This window comes from Meles meles, chromosome 1 (assembly GCF_922984935.1).
Source record: "Meles meles chromosome 1, mMelMel3.1 paternal haplotype, whole genome shotgun sequence".
NCBI lineage: Eukaryota > Metazoa > Chordata > Mammalia > Carnivora > Mustelidae > Meles > Meles meles.
In genome coordinates, this window is record NC_060066.1 from 180,595,330 (window position 1) to 180,617,387 (window position 22,058).

Consider the following 22,058-nt stretch of genomic DNA (forward strand, 5'->3'; position numbering starts at 1 on the left):
CTCAGCAGAGAACCTGCTTCTCCCTCTCTTTCTGCTACTCCCGCTTCCTGTGCTCTCTTGTTCTCTCAAATAAGTAAATAAAATCTTTTTAAAAAATACCAAAGTGAATTTTTGAAAGTTTTTCTAAAAAGTTGGAAAACATAATGTTGGGCCCTGCTGTTCATGGCACTCAGCTCACTAAGGATTAGGTTTGAGCAGCTTAGCGTTTGCACTGAAGTTTCCACAGGAGGGGATCAATTGCTCCTTTTGCTGGGTTTCCATTAGACTTTGCTTTTACCTTTACTATAATATTTACTTAGTTATGCTGAGTGTTATGGTTAGGTGTTTCTATATGTTGTTCCATGTGGGTTTGTTCTTTTTTGAGGGCTGGAAACACCTTGTCCTTGTACCTTTCATAGCTATAGCAAAATGCTTTATATAATGTAAGTTTAAAGAAGAATTTTAAATTTTGCAAAATTATAGGTCCAACTCTACTTTTATAAGCCACATCAAGTCCTTTCCAAACAAGATAGGTATAAGTAGCATTTAGGAAAAAAGTATGGATTATAGCAAGCTGTTACCCCATCTAGTAATTTTGATAGCCTGATTTTTTTTTTTAAGATAACAGCTTTTTAAAAAAAATAACAGATAAAATTCACATAGCATAATAATTCACCCACTTAAAGTGTATAATTCAGTATGTTTAGTATATTCACAGTTTTGCAACCTTCACCACAAACAATTTTGTAACATTTTCATTACCCTACTCTGCACACATTAGCTGTCCTTCCCTTTTCCTCTTTAATCCCACCACCAGCCCTAGGCAACCATTAATTTACTTTTTGTCTCTGTAAATTTGCCTGTTCTGGATAGTGGAATAATCTAATGTGGACTTTTGTGCCTGGCTTTCCAGTTAACCTAAATGATTTAATGGTTCATACATTTTATAGAATATTTCATTCCTTTTTACCGCTAAATAATATTCCCCTGTATATACCACATTTTATTTACCCATTCATCTGTTGATGGATATTGGGTTGTTTCCACTTTCTGGCTATTATAAACAGTGCTGTTATAAACATTCATACACAAGTTTTTTTATGGGCGTATGTTGCAGTTCTCTTGAGTATATAACTAGGATTGAAATTGCTGGGTAATATGATGACTAGGTTTAACCTTTTGAGGAACTGCTAAACTGTACAGTTGCATCATTTTATATTTCCATCAGCAGTGTATGAGAGTTCCAGTTTCTCCACATTCTCATCAATACTTGTCTTTTTGATCACAGTTTACCTTTGAATAATGTGAGAGTTAGAAACACCAATCCCCGTGTAGCCCAAAATCTCTATATAAATTTTGACTTCCCAAATTTTAGTATATGTGCTGCCGAAGCGAGCACAATTTTGACTTCCCAAAAACTGACCTACGAATAGATTATTATTGACCAGAAGCCTTACTGATAACAGAAACAGTTGTTTAATACATATTTTGCATGTTGTATGTATTTATATACCGTATTCTTACCATAAGGCAAGATAGGGAAAAGAAAATGTTAAGAAAATCATAAGAGAAAATACATTTACAGTGCTGTATTTATTGATTGTGTAAGTTTATGTTGTCTGTTTACAAAATCATCTTTCAATACCTGCATCAGTGTGATATGATACAAAACACTGTGAGATGTTATACATATTACTAACAGCAGACATCAAAAATGAGAAGATAATGTGAAAAAAATTCATATTTATTTGCAGGTACAACAATTCATGCATTGATAATGAAGCATCAGTATGATTGGCAATGATGATGATGACAAAAACATTTCATGCAGTTCTTGCTATATAGTTATTAGATTCTCCTATCAAGATACATGTATAACAGATAAATTTGTTATCTATAGTATGTACATATAGTTCAGTATGATGATTGTTTGCTGTTAAGTGAAATTTGATCATCATAAGATCTTCATCCATGTTGTCTTCATGTTGAGTCGGTTGAAGAGGAAAGAGAAGAGTTGGGCTTGCTGTCTTAGGGTGGCATAGGCAGAAGAGGAGGAGGAGGTAGAAGGGGAGGCAGGAGAGGCAGGCACACTTGATGTAACGTTATGGAAATATGTAATAATTTCTATCTGACATTTTTGCTTTTTCATTTTTCTAAAAAAATGTTCTATACAGTACCAATCCTTCTACCACTTCAGTGCTTGTATCATACAAATGAAGGCAAGATAGAGAAAAGAAAATTTCTAAATAAGTCAAAAAGCAGTTTTGAATATTTGGAATGCTTCTGCCAGATTGTCTAATGTCAACTTGTTTTCTGGAACTGCTTCTTCACCTTCTTGTCATCTGACACCGGTTCAGTAGCACTCATCTCCATCATGTCATCTTCTGTTAATTCCTGTGATGTGTCACTTAGCTCTTGAATTTCTCCAAGTTCTTAAAACCCTTTACTTGCCACCTTTTTCTTTTTCTTCTTTTTTTTTTCTTCCATATCCACAGTCTCTTTCATGATTTCCTTGATTAACTCTGTTGTAAATCCTGTGAAATCATGAACAACATCTGGACACTATTTTCTCCAGCAGGAATTTATCATTTCGGGCTTGATGGCGTTCACTGCTTTTTGTGTAACAGTGATGGCATCTTCAGTGATGTGATCCTTCTAGACTTCCTTGATGGTCTCTCTAACAAGGTTCTCTTCCCGAGATTTTAATGATTTTAATGATAATCCTTTCCAAAGAGTACTGTACATGATGAGCCCTAAAGGTCCTTATGACTCGCTGATCTAAAGGCTGATTTAGAGATGTGTTTGGGGGCAAATAGGTCATTTTAACACTTTTGGTATTGAATTTGTGGTGTTCTGGGTGGCCAGGGACATTGTCTGATATCAAAAGAACTTTAAAAGGCAGTCCTTTACTGTCAAGGTACTTCCTGGCTTCAGGGACAAAAAGCATCAATGGAACTAATCCAGAAAAAGGGTTCTTGTTGTCTAGGCCTTGTTGTATAACCAAAAGACCGGCAGCTGGTGTTTATTTTTTCTCTTCAAGGCTCAGGGGTTAGCAACTTTATAGATAAGGGCAGTTCTGACCATAAACCCAACTGCATTTGTGCAAAATGGTAGAGTTAGCCTATCCCTTTCTGTCTTTTTTTTTTTTTAAGTCCCTTCCTGTCTTAAATCCTGGTGCTTGCTTCTCTTTCTTACTAATGAATGTACTTTGTGGCATTTTTTCCCAGAAAAGGGCACTTTTGTCTGCATTAAAAACCTGTTCAGGCAGACATCCTTTCTCCTTCATGATTTTCTTAATGGCCTCTGGGAACTTGTCCTCTGCCTCTTGGTTGGCAGAAGCTGCTTCTGCTATTATCTTGACATTTTTAAAGCCTCTTTCTAAAATTACCAAACTACCCTTTGCTGGTTAAATTCTCCAGTTTTAGATCTTTCACCTTCCTTTTGCTTTAAGTTGTCCTATAATGACTTAGCTTTTTCCTGAATAATATTAGAGTCTATAGGTACCTTACAGCAATCCTGCACCCACATAAAGGCTGCATTTTCAATACAGGATAAAAAGGTATTTCCTAAAAAGTGCAAGGTTTTTGCGTCTACTGGCATAGCTGCAGGAATGGCTTCTAAAATTTCCTTTTTTTTTTTTTTAAACCAATGGTCCTTGGGCTGGTGGGCAACTGCAGACCTCAGTCAAGCAATTCAACTTTTTCTTGTAATGTCATGACTTTTCTTTGCTTCTTGGGAGCTTTCAGCATCACTAGTGGCACTTTGTATGGGTCCTCTGGTGTTATTCTAGGTGCAAGAACGATGGGAGATTACTTTTTACGGCAATATACAATTCACTGGAGAGATGAACTGTTCATGCAGAGATGATTAGTGACACAGGGCAGTTTAAGCTGATGCTCATAACGCTTGAGCTCACTGCAATAACAACAGGAGATGGCTACAAAATTATTAGAGTAGTACAGTATGTACTACAGTTAATTTTATGCAGTTATGATTTAGTACTGTATCTTTACCTTTGTTTATAATTCTCTCAGCTGCAAATGGGGCCATGTACAGATGTATGTGTTTGCATAAAATTTTGATAAATTTTAACTTTTTATGATTTGTGTATATTTTATGGTAGTAAATGATAAAATAGACTACTATATACATACATTTTATGCATTCATGATATACTTAACTTTTTCTTAAGCTTTTTGATATTTCTAGGCTGTGTGCTTTGTCTGCAAGGTTTTTCAAACTGTTGCAAATCTCCAAGAAATTTTCTAATGTATTTATTGGGAAAAAAAAATCTGTGTATAAAAGGACCCATTTCAAACCCCTGTTATCAAAGGGTCAACTGTATAGTCATCCTAATGGGTGTGAACTGGTATCTTTTTTTTTTTTTAAGATTTTATTTATTATTTATTTGACAGAAAGAGAGAGGAGAGAGGGAGAGAGCTCTAGCAAGCAAGGGGAGAGGCAGAGGGGAGGGAGAGAGAATCCCAAGCAGACCTCACGCTGAGCCTGGAACGCCACAGGGGATGGATCCCATGATGCTGAGATCATGACCTGAGCTGAAATCAAGAGTGGGATGCTCAGCCGACTGAGCCACCCAGGCGCCCCTGGAGTGGTATCTTATTGTGATTTTGATTTTCATTTCCTTGATGGCTGATATTATCTTTTCATCTACTTGTTGGCCATTTGTATATCTTCTTTGGAGAAATGTCTATTCAGATTCTGTGCTCATTTTTAATTCAGTTATTTGTCTTTTTATTAAGTTGTAAGTAAGACTTCTTTGCTCTAGATACAACTTTATTAGATATATGATTTACAAAGATTTTCTGCCATTCTCTGTGTTGTCTTTGCACTTTCTTGATGATGTCATTTGAAGCACAAAAATTTTTAATTTTTATCAAGTCCAATTTATCTGTTTATTTTTTTTTCCTTTACTTTGTGCTTTTGGTTCCTATCTAAGAAACCAGTGCCTAGTGCAGTTACAAAGATTCAAGCCTGCTCTCTTTAAAAAGTTTTACAGTTTTGGGCTGCCTGGGTGGCTCAGTCGGTTAAATGTCTGCCTTTGGCTCCAGTCATGATTCCAGGGTTGTGGAATCAAGTCCTGCATTGGGTTCCTGGCTTGGGAAGGAGCCTGCTTCTCCCTCTGCCTGCCGCTCCCCCTGCTTGTGCTCTCTCTCTCTCTCTGCCAAATAAATAAAATCTTTTTTTAAAAAAAGGTTTATAGTTTTAGCTTTTACATTTAGGTTTTTGATTCATTTTGAGTTAATTCTTGCAGTGTGATGCAGGGGTCTGACTGTATTCTTTTGAATGTGGGTAACCAGTTGTCCTAGCACCATTCATTAAAAAGACTATTTTTTTCATCATTGAATTTTTTGACATCCTTTTTAAAAACATTTGACAGTAAAGAGTTTCTGTTTTGAAGAACATATTCACATTGTTCCCCTTTCCCTCCATATTGTCTTTTTTGTTAATTAAAAAAATGTAGAAACCATCTCAAACTTACAGAAAAGTTGCAAGTACAGTACTAATAACTTATTTTCTTGAACTATTGAGAGTAAGTTGCTGACATGATACCCCTCAATGATCACATTTTTGTGTATTTCCCACCAATAAGAACATTTTCCTATATAATTGTGACACAAAAGCAGAAAATTAATGTTGATATTACAGTACCAATCTTATCCTCAGCTTCCATTCAAGTTTCATTCTTGTTCCAGTAATATCCTTTATAACAAAAAGGATCCAGTCCAGAATTACACACTGCATTTGTCATGCTTCTCTAGTCTTTTTCAATCTGGAATGATTCCTCAATCTTTCTTGATTTTCATGACCTTGACTATTTTGAAGATTACAGGCCAGTTTTTTTTTTTTTTTTTTTTTTTTTTGAGAAGGTCTCTAAATTGTGGTTTGTCTGATGTTTCCTCATGATTAAATTCAGTTTATAGGTATTTGGCAGGAATATCCCAGAAGTGATATTAATATTCTTCCCAGTGCATCCTATTGGGGACCCAAGATTTTATCATTACTGGTGGTATTAACTTGATTGATTATTTGATTAAGGTAGTGTTTGCCAGGCTTCTCCACTATTATTATTTGTCTTTTTACTTTTGTGACTAATAAGCATTTTGTGGGAAAGCCCTTTGTGATTATATAAATCCTCCCTGTTAATCTTTTGGTTTTTCACTTACTCATTTACATCTGAATGGGCACATGGATTCTTATTTTGTTTGGTGGCTTACATTACCTTACTATCATTTGTATCAATGCTTGAGTTGTTCCATATTTGATAGTGGAAGCCCCTTCAAGGTGGCTTCTTTATTCTTTTGTCATGGCCCCTCGTTCTTCAAGCACTTGCTTTTTACTTTTTGGTATAACATGATGTTCGAGGTTCATTTGGTTCTTGCTCTACCCCAGCTGTAGCCTAGCTCTACCTCAGCCTTGGAATCAGCTTTTCTTCAAAGAGCCCTGGTTCTGCCTGCCTCTCTGCCTAGTTGTGGTTTCTCTCTGTCAAATAAATAAAATATTAAAAACAAACAAACAAAAAAACCTAAGATCTGGGTGGGCACGCCTGGGTGGCTCAGTGGGTTAAAGCCTCGGCCTTCGGCTCAGGTCATGATCCCAGGGTCCTGGGATCCAGCCCCACATCGAGCCCCACATCGGGCTCTCTGCTTCCTCCTCTCTCTCTGCCTGCCTCTCTGCCTAGTTGTGATTTCTCTCTGTCAAATAAATAAAATATTAAAAAAAAACAAAACAAAACTAAGATCTGGGTGCTAATTATGCATACTGGGGATGCTGCTGATCGTAGGACCTCTCAGGGGACAGAGGGAATAGTTTTATTACCTGTATGTATAGACATTTGCATCTCTCTTTCTATTAAATTTCATGAGTTCATATCAATAGCTGTAATTCCAGTTCAAACTAGAGGGATCCTTCTGTATTTTTCACCTTTCCATATTTGTAACTTCCTTTTTAGACTATGAGAAACCTGGTTCCTATTATTTTTAATAGTTGGATTTATTTGATCTATCACTGTGTATGTACCCTATCTCTCCCTTTTTTTTTTTTTAATATTTTATTTATTTGTCAGAGAGAAGGAGAGAGAGAGAGAGCACACAGGCAGGCAGAGGTGGAGAGAGAAGCAGGCTCCCTGCCGAGGAAGGAGACCATGTGGGACTCGATCCCAAGACTCTGGGATCATGACCCGAGCTGAAGGCAGCGGCTTAACCCACTGAGCCACCCAGGCGTCCCTGTACCCTATCTCTTATAGGCATTGCTGCATTCCCTCGACACCTCCCAGCCTCCCCTCCCCCAAGTAGAAACTCTTCACCCTTATCTGACTTTGTCCCATTATATTGGTCTGCCCCCTTCTGAGGATTGTGTCTTCATTGGCTTGGTCTCCACTACTCTGGGCCATCCGGGCCCTATGCCACTGCACTTCTTCCTTCATTCAGCTTTAGCATCTCATGCCAGGCTGCACTGGTGAGGCTCTCCTCCTCACCCTCCTCCAGCTCTGAGATCCTGTGCTGTGTTGCTGCCTTTCTATATGGACATAATCCTCCTTCACCTGCTTTGGGCTCTGACAACCAAGTCTTGGCCATCATGACCACTCTCACTTAATGGCTTTTGGACTGAATTATTTTTTAAAGGGTGTCCCATTGTCTTTTGAGAGATGAAGTTTTTTTTTGGACATTTGTTCAGAATTAAAAGTTAGTACTTTATAAGAAGGGAAAAAAACCCAAGTAGCTTGAAAACTTCACCTTTTAGGCAGTTACTGGTAGAGTTCTAGAAGGATTTCTTCTTTGGCTAATGTTTAACATAAAATAACACTTAATTTATAATTATTTGAATCTTAATGTACATTGGTTAATGAGCTGTTCCTGACTGAGGAAATTAGCAACAAATAGTAATTTATAGCTACCAAATAATATTCATTTTTCTTCTAGCTCTTCCACCAAAGCCACCTAAGCCAATGACTTCAGCCGTTACAAATGGAATGAAGGACAGTTCTGTTTCTCTTCAGGATGCAGAATGGTACTGGGGGGATATTTCAAGGTAACTAGAATACTATTATAATTCACTGCAGTTTAGAAACAAATCAGTTTTGAGAAGTTAAAAATAAAACCTTTTCATGTCCTACTAGTTGTCATTTAAAGATTACCATTTTAAAAATTGTGAGAACCACTTCAAAAGTTTCTAAATGCTGTCTTTCCACAAGAAATTATCAAGAAGATCTTTAAATTACAGGTGTGATTATTACTTTTAATACTATATTAAGGATAGATCTCTGAATAATGAAACTTAAAAGATTTAGGATAGCTACATGTGTTTTTCTATAAAAGATAGTTATAGGTGCTTAATTTTCTTTACCTTTCTGTCTAAGGCAACAGTTCTACAATCTTTGCATGCATAAGAATCAATTGGGGTGTGGCCCAGGAATCTAAATTTAACAACCTCTCCAGGTTTGATGCACTCATTTTGAGAAATGGGACTTTAGAGCAGTAAAATGCTTCTTAGGTAAAATGTGATTTTTTGGAAATGTTGAACCTAGAGAAGGGGAAAAGTACATATATATTGAATTTGAATATTTAGATTTCTTGGTTTTTTTGAGTTAAAAAAAAAAAAAGACCTATCCATTTCTGTCAAATTGGGTTCAAGGTTGATGGTGTATTCTTCAATATGCTTGTATTTCTCTTTCTTTTTGTCTGTTCTCTTCAACTACCAAAGAGGCACTCATTTTTTTTCCTTTGTTACCATTTTAACCATCTTTAAATGTGCAGTTCAGTGGCATTAAGTACATTCGCACTATTGTTCAACCATCATCATCATCTGTCTCTGGAACTATTTCATCTTCCCCCAAAGTGAAACTTTGTACTCATTAAACACTAACTGCCTTTTCTGCCTACACTTCCCAACCCTGGGAAACTACCATCCTACTTTCTGTTTCTATGAATTTGACTACTATAGGTACCACACATAATTGGAATCGTACAGTATTTATCCTTTTGTGACTGGCATATTTCACTTAGCACAGTGTCTTCAAGGTTCATCGTTGTTATAGCATATATCAGAATTTCTTTCCTTTTTAAGGTCGAATAATATTCCGTTATGTGTATATACCAAATTTTAACTTTTTCATTCATCTGGGTATTTGGCTTTGAACATCTGGATTGTTTATAGCTTTTGGCTACTGTAAACAATGCTGCCATGAACATTGGTGTATAAATGTTTTTTCAAGTCCCTTTTGTTTTTTTAAAATTTTTATTTCTTCATTATTTTTTAAAGGGGGGGAGGGGCAGAAAGAGAGAGAGAATCGTAACTATGTGGAGCCCATATGAGGTTTAATCTCACAACCTGAGATCATGACCTGAGCTGAAATCAGGAGTTGGCTGCTTAGCTGACTAAGCCACCCAGGTGCCCCTCAAGTCCCTGCTTTTAGTTCTTTGGGGTACATACCCTGAAGTAGAATTTCTAAGTCATATGGTAATTCTATGTTTAATTTTTTGAAGGAGACTTAATATATTTTATATTAAAATAGATCAGAAAATATTTGTTTATAATTGCACACCTGTTTAAATTTATATTCTAATACCTTATGGGTCTGTAACTCAAGAGTCTTCTGTGCCCTGCCATATTCTGAGTGTTTTTTAGTGTTTTTTCTTGAAGTCCTAAATCACCTCTGCAGAAGGAATTTATCATCACTATAAATTCATATTGGAGAAGATTATATTGAAAGGTTGTGAACTTAGTGAATCCCCCCCCCCCATCAGACACAGCTGCCACTGTTGCTTAAACACAATCTTCTTTCTAAACAGCTGCTGGTTTTTCCTGAAACCCTGCAAGTTCAGACCTGCCTAAGGAAGCCCTAAAGGCTTAATGGAAACACTATCCCCTACGGATGGTTGAAATCGGGAAGAGTTTAAAAAGCAAATAGACCTTCCTTAGATTGCATAATACTGAAAATCAAAACAGAAAGATCCTATCTAGGGGGAGGAATTAAATGACCTCTGAAGGCCCCCATTATTCTATGACCTTAGACATACTCCTCTCCCAACTAGCTTTAGTAATAATATGTGAAGAGAACAATTGATGATTACATTTTTTCCTATAATTATATCCTATAATTATATTTTTCAGGGAGGAGGTTAATGACAAATTACGGGATATGCCAGATGGTACGTTCTTGGTCAGAGATGCCTCAACAAAAATGCAGGGGGATTATACTTTGACTTTGCGGTGAGTATTTTTCAGCATTGTGACTAGTGCTCTATTAGTGTTATTTATTTCTGGGTATACAGAGATTTTTGTATTTATTTAAATGATTATTTACACATTTTAAAATATTCTTACTTAATTTAGATACATAAGTTTTATTGTTTAACTATCCTTTCTCCATATGTTAAATATTTAAATGTCTTATATAAAGATGGCAACAATTTTAATTTTTATGTAAGAATAAAACTAAAAAGCTAAAATCCCTCAAAGGAAGTTAGGAAGTAACAATTAATACTGTTGACCTTGTATGTGAAGTAGAAGTCATGGGGACAGCCTGAGGTTATTAAGATGCGTTGGGAATCTACCTCTCTAATAGCCCTATTATTTTCCTCAATGCAGACTTCAGAGAGTAAAGCTTAACATAGTTTAGGCTTACAAGGATATGTAGAAGATAAAACAGTTCTTAGCCTCTATCATGCCATCTATGTGGGCATATTAGAATTTCCTAAGTGATGGATGTATCACCTTTTATATTTACAAAGATGGGACATGTATTTTAAAAGATTAGGAAAACTGTATTAGATATTTTTACATTTAATTTTAACAATTAAAATAGTCTAATTACAATAAAGTACTGTGATTTTTTAAAAAAGGGACTACCTAAAGAAAAATATAATGAAAATAGCAGCAATATTGTGTTACGCATTTTACATGCAATATCTTATTATTCCTCACAACAACTTATGAATTAGGTATTATTAATATTTCCATTTTATAAATGGGGCAACTGAAGCTTAACCTGGTTAAGAAACTTTCCTAAAGACATATAGCTAGTAAATGGCAGAAGATGGAGTCAGATTCATTTTTATCTGATTCTTCACTGCCTTTCTGCCTATTGGAGTTTCTGGTAAAGACATTATAAGAAGTTAATACCTTGGAACTTTAGTTATTCTGAGGAATAAACAAAATTCTATAATGATTCACTTCACTTAATTTTTTTTCCCCTGCTCTAGTCCGGCTTTGTCTTTACCACTCTCATAAGGACTGTTAAACCAATGACCACTTCACTCTTCTTACGTCACCTGACCCCTTGGCAGCTTTAGTCATAGGCACTTCTTCCTAGAAACAGGTTATTGTCTTGACTGTTGTGACATCACACTCCTGATTTTCTTCCTGTCTCTAGGCCAGCCATTCCTTTGCTCAATATCTAAATGTTAAGTGTTCCAGGCTTGGTGTTGGGCCTCCTTCCCTTCTCTGTATTGGTTCTCCCAAGGTGAGCTTGTCCTGTTCCATGGCTTTAATATGCAATTAAATGGTGATGATTCATAAACCCCATCTCCAGCCTGACCTCCAGATCTCCACATGCATATATCCACTTGCCTACTTGACTTTGCTACTTATATAACTAGGGTACATATTAATTTGAACAAGGTCAAAGAAGAATTCTTATTTTCTAACCCAACTCTTCCTACCCAAACTGTTTCTCTTCTATTTACTTTTTTTCCCCCCAGAAATAGAACCACCATTTCTACAGTACTCAAGTTACAGCTTCCCCCCCCACTTACTTTTCTCTCATCTTCACATACAGATCCATCATTGAACAAGTCCTGCCAACTTTACCTCCAAATCTATATTCGTAATCTCTTCATACTTCTCTACCACCCAACAATAAGCCTACCGTCATCTTGCTTGATCTTTTGCAGTCATTTCCTGACAGGCCTCTCAGCATCTTACAATTTCTAACTTTCCCCACCCCTGTTGACCATTTTCTGCACAGAAACTACTAGAGTGATCATTTTAAGGAATGAGTCTGGATTACGCCCTTGCTTAAAGTTCTTTTAAGAGTTTCCCTACTGCACTTAAGGTAAAGAATTTAGATTTTATTCTAGCTTACAGAACTCTATTTGACCTGGACGTGGTCTACTTCTTAAAATTCATCCCCCCCCACCCCCCAACTACATTCAACCTCTTTAGCCTTTTCATACTTCAGGCAAGTGAGCCTTATGCCTGCCTCAGGGCCTCTGCAATAGGCCTTTCCGATCTTTGCATCTTTGTTTACTTTTTGTCATTCAGATCTCTGCATAATTGCCATCTCTTCAGGTCTTCCTGAACTACTCTATCCAAAGTAGCTTTCAGAGGATGTATAGTGCCTCAATTTAATTTTCTGTATGGGTCACTTATGTATTTTTTTCTCCTTTCCCATTTTGTAGTTCTCACCCCACTAGAATTAAGTTCTCTGCTATTGGGGACCTTTTTGATCATGGTTATATTTCCAGACTGCAATGTGTGATAATGGATAGGCATTAAACAATGGATGCCTAATAAATATTTATTAACAGAATGAATGTCCTCATTTATCAGAAAATTGGTTTTAATCCCACACTAAGGCATTCTTTTATGATGGTTAGATTCCTAAATGCAACTAACTAAAAGCAACAATTTTTGTATCTTGGGCTGAGGAAAAGAACCTGCAAAAGTTCCGTTATTTACCTGAAGTTGCAGTGCTGTTCAGGAACAAAAGCTGGCAAGGGATCCCACTCAAAGCCACCATGAGAATTCTTATGCTAGAGACCTACAGCTAGAAGGGATCATTAATGCTACCTTATTCAACTGGGTTTCTGCAGATGTTGGAATTCCCTGCATAACATTTTTCAGAGTCATTGAGCTTTTCTGTGATCTTTCAGTCAGAGGGAGCTAGCATCTTCCCTTTGAGGCGGTCCAGTCTATTGTTGGGCAGCTTTAAAGTTTAGAGGGTTATTGTTGTGCTGGATATTATGGTAGGACCAGGAATAAGGGCATGAATAAGATGTGGTTTTACCCTCAAGAGTTCATAATTTGGTGTGTAATGGTGGAATAGGAAAGATACATATATACTATACCTTAATGCGTTGTAGTGTTATATTAGAGTTCTCCCCATTTACCCCTTCTCCTAACTCCTGGTAACCATTGTTTTACTTTCTGTCTTTGCAAATTTGATTATTTTAGGTACCTCACATAAGTAGAATCATACAATATTTATCCTTTTGTGTCTGGCTTATTTTATATAAAGTAATGTTTTTAAGGTTCATCCATATTGTAGCATGTCATACATTTTTTTCCTTTTTAAGGCTGAATAGTATTCTATTGCATGTGTGTACTACATTTTATTTGTCCATTGGTCAATGGACATTGGCAAGAATATTTTAAAATTTTTTGTATCTAGCAGAATGTCTGACATGTAGGTACCCAGTAACTATTTGAAAAGAAAGAATAAATAAGAGAAAGACAAAGAGAAGTTTTCTTAGAGGAAATGACAGTTTAGCTGGGCGTTGGTAGATTTTGTTAGGCAGAAAAGTGATGGTCTTACTAGGGTTTAGTAAATACTCATAGCTCTGTACTAATTACTCTGCAGAGGATCTAACAAAGAGTTAACACTTTTTGCTTCAAAGTAGCCATAATCTGGTGAGGGCAACACGAATAAGAAAATTGCTTTGAATTAAACCAAAATAATGGGAGAAGTTCAAACAATGTGCTTTGGGGGCTGAAAGGAAGGAAAGAGGTATCTTGTTGAGAGGGTATAGAAAGCTGCCCTTTCATAGAAAAAATTGCATTGCCATGTATCTGGAAGAAGGGAATAGGTTTGACCTTGTAAAAGTAGGAGGGGAAGTTGCAGGATTAGGTAACAACAAGAACAGAGATATGGAGGTGAGAAACTATAGTGCCCTGTTCTCTGAGATGCAGTCCCATTTGGCTAGAGGGCCAAGTCAACAAGAGGAACAAGTGATCGGGGATGCAGGGTTGGAAAACGCTCGTGTTAAGGAGGGCCTTGAATTCTAAAATGTGGAGTTTTTATTTAATACTGTAAGTAGGCAGAGGAAACCATTGCATTTTTTCAGCAGGGAAGTATATGATCAGACTATATTTGAAAAGAAAGAATAAAAGAGGATAGATACTGGTAAAGGGTTAGAATATCGTGAATCATTGGGGTACTTGTCTGGCTCAGTTGGTAGAGCACGCTACTCTTGATCTCAGGGTCATGAGTCAAGCCCCACTTCGGGCATAGAGCTTACTTTAAAAAAAAAAAAAGAAAATTTTAAAACATAGACTATTATGAATTGAGAGGTAGTGGTGATCTAGAATAAATTTATTCTTTAACCACTTAATACTTATTGAATGCCCACAATGTTCTAAGTACTGTTTTAGGGAAAGAAAATGATGAACAAGCTGGACATGGTCTCCTGTCTATCGTGTTTATATTTGGAGGTAGAAGTAGGAATAGAGGAGAAGAAGACAATAAACAGATAAAAAATAACTTCACGGTATATGAAATGCTATATAGGAAATACACAGGATTATGTGATAGGGATATAGGGAGAGGGAATTTAAGATAATTTCGAGAAGGAGGGCCTCTGTGAGGAAATGACCTACCTCTGGATATGTAAGATATGTAAGGATATGTAAGAACCAGCCAGGAAAGTGTTCCAAGAAGAGGGAACAGAAAATGCCAAGCACTGATTTTTGGAAAGATTTGGTGGATCCAGTGACTACAAAGATTGCTGTGGCTGACTTACAGTGTGAACCACAGAGTGGTAGGAGATGAACTTGAAAGTGGGAAGGAGCAGATGCTTAGAGCCTAATGAACTGTGGTAAGGAATTTGAATTTTATTTCTAAGTAAAAAAAAAAACAACCCCAAACCACAGAAACCACAACGAAGAAAGTGTTTTAAGCAGGAGAATGAAATGATGGAAAGGTGGAATACACTGTTAGCTAGGAGAGCAGCTCTAGGAAGGGAGTGAGGAGTCAAAGTAAGAGGCAATATAGAGCTAAGAGCACAAGGGCTTAATAATAGAGTAGGTATGAGGTTGGGGGGAGAGTTAAAGATGACTGGTTTGAGCTTGCTGGGCTTAGAATGAATGTGCCATTTATAGAAATAGGCAAGTCAGAAACAGTTGTTTTATAGAGAACAGGGGAAAGATGTTGATTTTTACCTGCTCCAGAACTTCCAGATAAAAATATATCTAGAGTATAGCTAGAAATGCAGATTTAATGCTTAGAGGAGAGCATAAAACTAGAGAAAGATTCAGGTACCATCTACATAGAGTGAATGGGATTTTAAGGAGAGTATATAGAGGGAAGGAAAGGTAGAAACTGAAGACAAATATTTCTAGGGACTGTGTTTAGCAGCAGGAAGGAACAGAGGAAGAACAGTCAAAAGAGTTTGAGAGAAAAGTGTAATGTCACAGAAGTCACAGGAGGACAAAATATTAAAAACAAATGGTAGGGGGAGAAGGAAGGGAAAGTAGAAATCTCAGCACTGCAAAGAATGGAGGGAGGGAGGAGGCAGGCCGAGTCTGAATTTAGTAAAAGTTGTTAGTGACCCTCATGGTGCCTGGGTGGCTCAGTCAGTTAAGTGTCTGACTCTTGATTTTGGCTTAGGTCGTGATCTCAGGGTTGTGAGGTTGGGCTCTGTGCTTGGCATGGAGCCTGCTTCAGATTCTTTCTCTCCCAGGGCAGGTGGGTGGCTCAATAGATTAGGTATCTGCCTTCGGTTCAGGTCATGATCCCAGTGTCCTGAGATTGAGCCCCGAGTTGGGCTCCCTGCTTTGTGGGGAGCCTGCTTCTCCCTCTCCTCCCCCTTTGTGCTCTCTCTCAAATAAATAAATAAGTGAATAAGTGAATAAATAAAATCTTTAAAGAAAAAAAAAGATTCTCTCTGTTTGCCATCTACCCCCCTGATGCTCTCTCTCTCAAAAAAAAAAAAAAAAAGTTGTTGGTGACCCTCAAATGAGAGGAATGAGAGTGAAATCAGACTGTGAGGGGTAGCTGATAAGGAAATAGAAGTTTTCCAATTCGGTAACTTTTTTTTTCTTTTTTTAAGATTTTATTCGAGAGAGAGAGATTGTGTGGGTCAGAGGAGGAGCAGAAGGAGAGGGACAGGTAGATTTTATGCTGAGCTCAGAGCCTGACGTGGGCCTTGACTCCATGAACCGAGATCACGACTTGAGCTGAAACCAGGAGTCAGATGCCCAATTGATTGAGCCACTCAGGTGCCCCCAGTAACCATTTTTAAAAATAGTATTCATTGTAGAAAATCTGCATATTTAATTTTTTTTTAAAAGATCTATTTATTTGAGAGAGAGAGTGAGCGAGCAGGGATTAGGGGCAGAGAGAGTCACAAACGGACTCTGTGCTGAGCAAGCCCAATGTGGGCTTGATCTCACAACCCTGAGATCACAAACTGAGCCAAACCGAGAGTCAGGTGCTTAACCAGCTGTGCCACCCAGGTGCCCCGGGACAGTTAAATCCTTAGGAATCTGATATATGCCAGGCATTAGGCCAGGTTGTAGGATATGAGAAGGAATAGCATGATTCTTCTGTTAAAGAAGAGTACAGTGAGGGAGAGAGAAATATAATTGAAAATTCACCATTCTTGGGGCACGAGGGTGGCTCAGTCAGTTAAGTGCCTTCAGCTCAGGTCATGATCTCAGGGTTCTGGGGTCAAGCCCTGCATCAGACTGTCTACTCAGCAGGGAGTTTGCTTCTCCTTCTCACTCTCCCTCTGTGCTCTCTTGCGCTCTCTCTCTCAAACAAATAAAATCTTAAAAAAAAAAAGAAATTGCTTTCTGTTTCACTGGTAACTTTGAGATAGTCAAAAGATATCTAACTATCTCTTGGTCCTGTTGCCACAGCTATCAATATATTTACACCTGAATGTGAGTGCACTCTTTCTCTTCTTCTAGTGGGTGACCGTAAAAGTTTTTTACTTATGGGCTAAATCTAATCCCATCCCTCTATTCTGTTCAAGGACATCACCCTTGGGAATTATCTTGTTCCTTTTCTAAGGCCATCATCTCTTTTTGTCTCTTTACTGAGCCATTCTTCAACATATAAATATGAGATACTATCTCCCATTTAAGAATAATAAAGAGGGCTGCCTGGGTGGCTTAGTCCCTTAAGCCTCTGCCTTCAGTTCAGGTCCGGATCCCAAGGTCCTGGGATGGAGCCCTGGTTTGGCTTTCCTGCTCAGCGGGGAATCTGCTTCTCTCCCTCTCTCCCTCTACCCCAGGTGGTGCTCTTTCTCTCTTTCTTAAATAAATAAATAAAATCTTTAAAATAAAAAAAAATCTTAAAAAAAAAATTCCCTTGAGCCTCTATCTCTTTCTAGCTACTTCCCTGTTTCTCTGCTCCCTGTTTATAGCAATACTCCTCAATACAGTTCTTATAGGCATTTTTTTTCATCTCCTTTCGTTCTCTTTAATACATTACAATCCACTGAAACTATTTTATCAAGATCATTTAGTGATCTCTACTTCACCAAGCCTTGAGAGCATTTACCTGGTTGATCATTTCCTCTTTGTTGAAATGCTTTCTTGAAAATACAACATGCTCTTTGTTCTCTTTTAACTTTATTAATTGCTCTTGGTTTCCTTTGCTGGTTCTTCGTCATCTTCCTAACTGCTAAACATTGGTGAACCCCAGGACTTAGACCTGGGACTTCTTCTTTTGTTCAACTATGCTCATTTCAAGTAGTATCTATAGGCGGACAGCTCCTGAACTTTAGATTCTTCAAGTAGACTGCTGGATCATCTACCCTCAGATGTTCACTAGCATCTCAAACCGAACATGTCTAAAAACAAAATATTTCCCCCTTTAAACATATTCTTTTTATATAATCTTCTTCATTTCAATAAATAACAATTCCATTCTTCTGATTGCTTAAGATAAAAAACTTGAAATCATTTCTATGTTGTCTCTTTCTCTTATACCTGTCCATGTGATCAGTATGTCTTGTCAGCTTTCTTCAGAATATATTCAGAATCTCACGATCTCACAATCTCCTCTGCTACTATCCTTGCTCAGGATACCATCATCACTTTCCTAGATTATTTTAATAGTCTCCCACCTGATCTTTCTACTTCTACTCCTGCTCATTTTGACCAGTTTCTTAACCCAGCAGTTAGAGTTAGCCTTTTAAAATACATGATAGATGATATCATTCTGCTCAGAATCCTCTTGTGTTTCCCCATCTTACTCAGTAAAAGCCAAAGCCCATAAACTGGCTTACAGACTGTTACATGATCTGAGCTCATTTTGCAGCTCTTACTTCTCTCCGATTAGTACTCTCCCTTTTGCTCATTCAGCCCCAGCATCACTGGCCTCCTTGCTGTTCCTTGAACATGCCAACCAAGCTATTACCTCAGGGGCTTTGTTCTTTCTGTTCCCTCTGCCTGAAAAACTTTCTCCCTAGGTATCTGATGTGCTAGTTCCCTCACTTCATTTAGAACTGTGCTTAAATGTCACCTGAATAGAGTGTTTTTTCTTGTGCAACATATAAAATAGCAAACCCTCCACCCCCAGAATGATCTCTTTCCTTTACTCTGCTTTATTTTTTTTCCATAGGCCCTATTACCATTTGATACATCTAGTTTTTTATTGTTATGTTCTATTTTAAACTAAGTCTTGCTTGTTCATCCTCATGTGAACTGTACCTCATACAGTTCCTGGCATATAGTAGATAATCAAAATAAAGCTTTTTGGGTTTTGTTTTGTTTAGAGTGGGGAGAGGCAGAGGGAGAGAGAATCTTAACCAGGCTCCATGCCCAGCGTGGAGCCAGATGCGGGGCTCAATTTCACCACCCTGAGATCATGATCTGAACTGAAATCAAGTCAGATACTTTACCAACTGAGCTGCCCAGGTGCCCCAAATAAAGTTATTTTGAATGAATGCATGCCTTTTAACATTCCTCCAGCAGAGAGACCAGCCTGCATTTATTGTGAGTATATGTCTGGGTGTACATACCTAAAATAACTACATATGATTAGGTGGTCCTTCTAATATGCATTTTATAGGAATAGTTCTTCATCCATCTAAATACTGACGTTGTATAAGCATTATTAAATCATTCCATAGATTCAAACCTGTTATGTTTGACCTTTCACAAATCCCAGTGCCTCATTTATCATGTGTAATAGCATGGCATAAAGAGATGTGGAGACGTTTTTTTTCCCCCCATTAAGTCTGCATGCTGTTGGAAGAAGAGTTGAGTGGGAATGGGGCAGTGTTTGCTATGATAGAATGAATCAACCTGCTGTGGTTTGATTACACTGTGTGGAACTTGAAAAACACTGCCATTTTAAGCTTTGGTTATAAATTATTTTTAAGGGACCATTGGATATGACTCAATAAGCAAAAGTGGTCTAAACTATTTAAGCATCAAATTGCCTTATTCTAATATAAATGGCTTTTCAAAAGCTATACTTTATAAAGCAGTTGAAAGACAGTTGAATCATTTAACTATAGTGATGGTCTAAATAAATAGTCATTTCTAAGAACTATAAACAAATATAAAAGACAAAATAATGTAAGGTGCTAGATTAATTACTCAATTATAAATCATTCATGTTTGTGCATTCACAATAAACCCTTGAGGGTGTTGGTGATTATGTGTGACTCAATGTTTATCATCCCCCTTCATATAGAGATGGCTTCTGCTTCCCCCCACAGATACACAACCTTTTATCTTTAGGTCCCAAAGAGATCGTCTCTGCTCTTTCTGAAAAAATATTACTAGAGTTTAAATTAGAAAATCCATTCAGAAAATAAACAAAAGATATAATTTACTTCTGTTTTAGTTATTTTTCTTAAGTGATTATTTTTGTTAAATTTGTTGATAGTGACTACTGGATAGGTATATTTGCCTTTAGTAATCAAGATATTTTATAGACAAATGAAATAGTTGTAAAAATAACAAGATATTGTATATACTATTACACACATAATGTATATGCCTATATCACCAGTTCCAGTCTCATTAACATAGTAAAACTTGTTTATTACATGACACTATACTTTTATATCTCCATATGAAAGTATTACTTTGATAGAATTTTGGGGAAAAAAACTACAGTTGCTGTCTTGTTCACAGGAAGGGAGGCAATAATAAATTAATAAAGATCTATCATCGAGATGGTAAATACGGCTTTTCTGATCCTCTGACATTTAATTCTGTGGTGGAGCTCATTAACCACTATCATCATGAATCTCTTGCTCAGTACAATCCTAAACTTGATGTGAAGCTAATGTACCCAGTGTCCAGATACCAACAGGTATGATTATAGAAGTTTTTTTAAAAAGATTATTTATTTATTTATTTGAGAGAGAGATAGAGAATGAGCAGGGGGGAGGAGCAAAGGGAGAGGAAGAAGCAGACTCCCCACTGAGCAGGGAGCCCAATGTGGGACTCGATTCCCCAGACCCCCAAGATTGACCTGAGCTGAAGGCAGATGCTTAACTGATTGAGCCACAGACATGCCCTTATAGAAGTTCTTGATAGCTGTTCAAGTCATTTTTAACATCATTTCATTTTAATTTACCAGGCTTATCAGTAAAAAAAAAAGAACAAATCTAGTCATTTTAAATTTCCCACCTAAGATTTAAGATATTTCTGGAACTTATTTTCTGGCTATTAGTCCTTAATAGCTTGTTGCATGTACTTATTAACTTTGTATAAAAATACTTCTGTTTCTGTTTCCTATTTATACTTTGTTTCTTAATTTTTCAAGTATTAACTGTTTTGATGTGGTCTAAAGGTTGAGAGTTAAAAAAAGGATTTAGTGCTTTTGCATGCTTAATACAGTGGCTTAAACTTACAGTAGAAAAGCAATTTAAAAATAGATGTGGAAAAATTCACGTGTCATAATTGTTAACATCCTTTATTTCTTGTGTTTAACTGTACAGGATCAGCTGGTAAAAGAAGACAACATTGATGCAGTTGGTAAAAAACTGCAAGAGTACCACTCTCAGTATCAGGAAAAGAGTAAAGAGTATGATAGGCTATATGAGGAATATACCAGAACATCCCAGGTTAGTATATTTTTGTTGTTTAAGCCAGTTAAATATGCAGTGGTACAGTTACTTCAGATTTTCTGTAATTCACCTGGCAATCCTTAGCTGTCTTAATATTTTCAACAGTCTTTTTGAGACTGTGATGATACAGATTCTTCTCCCATTCATAAATCACTTTTTTGTTGTTTTTCTTAGTTAATTTTTTTTCAGTTAGTGTTAACTAGGATAAGGTTTGACTAAAAAATGATAAAAAATAACAATAGCAAAGATTTCAGAATGTGATTTATTTTTCTTTCATGTATAGACACAGTGCCAGGAATATTATGTCGACTACACAGTCATTAGGGCTTAGGGTTCTTCTGTTTTGATGCTTTGCCGTCTGTAGAAGTTAGCTTACACTCCACTATCAGCCATCACAACAATATTCTAGCAAACAAGATAGAATAGGAAGGAGAAAGGAAAGTTTCCTGTTTTTAAGGCTACTTCCTAGAAGTATACACTGCTTCTATTTTCATCCCACTGGTAAGACAAAGCTACAGATTACAACTAGCTGCAGGGAGGCTAAGAAAGCTAATTTTTATTTGGTCAGGTATACCCAACTAACATTTGAGAGTTTACTGAGGAAGAAGGAATTAATGGGAATTATGAGACCACCAGGAGTCTTAATCACAACTTTTAGATTGTAAGTCTTTTTTTTTTTTTTTTTTAAGATTTTGTTCATTTATTTGAGAGAGAGAGTGTGCACAAGCAGCGGGGAGGGTCAGAGAGAGAGGGAGAAGCCAACTTTCCTGCTGACCAGGGAGTCTGACATGGAGCTCCATCCCAGGATCCTGGGATTATGATCTGAGCTGAAGGCAGACGCTTAGCTAACTGAGCCACCCAGGCACCCTAAGATCATAAATGTAAATAATCAATAAGATTTCTTTTATCATATGTATGTGATAGAACAAAATTCTGAAGAATAATCTCCTTCTCTTCCTAGAACTTTTTTTTCTAGTTCTTTTCCTAGAACTACTTTTTAAAAAATATATACTTTATTTATTT

The 22,058-nt window shown here is 36.9% G+C and overlaps 1 protein-coding gene across 2 annotated transcripts in view; it reads left to right on the forward strand.

The window, feature by feature from the left end:
* PIK3R3 (phosphoinositide-3-kinase regulatory subunit 3) overlaps positions 1-22,058 on the forward strand; it is a 121,756-nt gene that overhangs the window by 66,034 nt on the left and 33,664 nt on the right. For both annotated transcript variants that reach the window (XM_046016273.1, XM_046016281.1), the window contains exons 2-5: positions 7,920-8,028; positions 10,111-10,209; positions 20,095-20,275; positions 20,907-21,032. In XM_046016273.1, the coding sequence (XP_045872229.1) occupies positions 7,920-8,028; positions 10,111-10,209; positions 20,095-20,275; positions 20,907-21,032 (515 nt within the window). The remainder of the gene's footprint in view (positions 1-7,919; positions 8,029-10,110; positions 10,210-20,094; positions 20,276-20,906; positions 21,033-22,058) is intronic.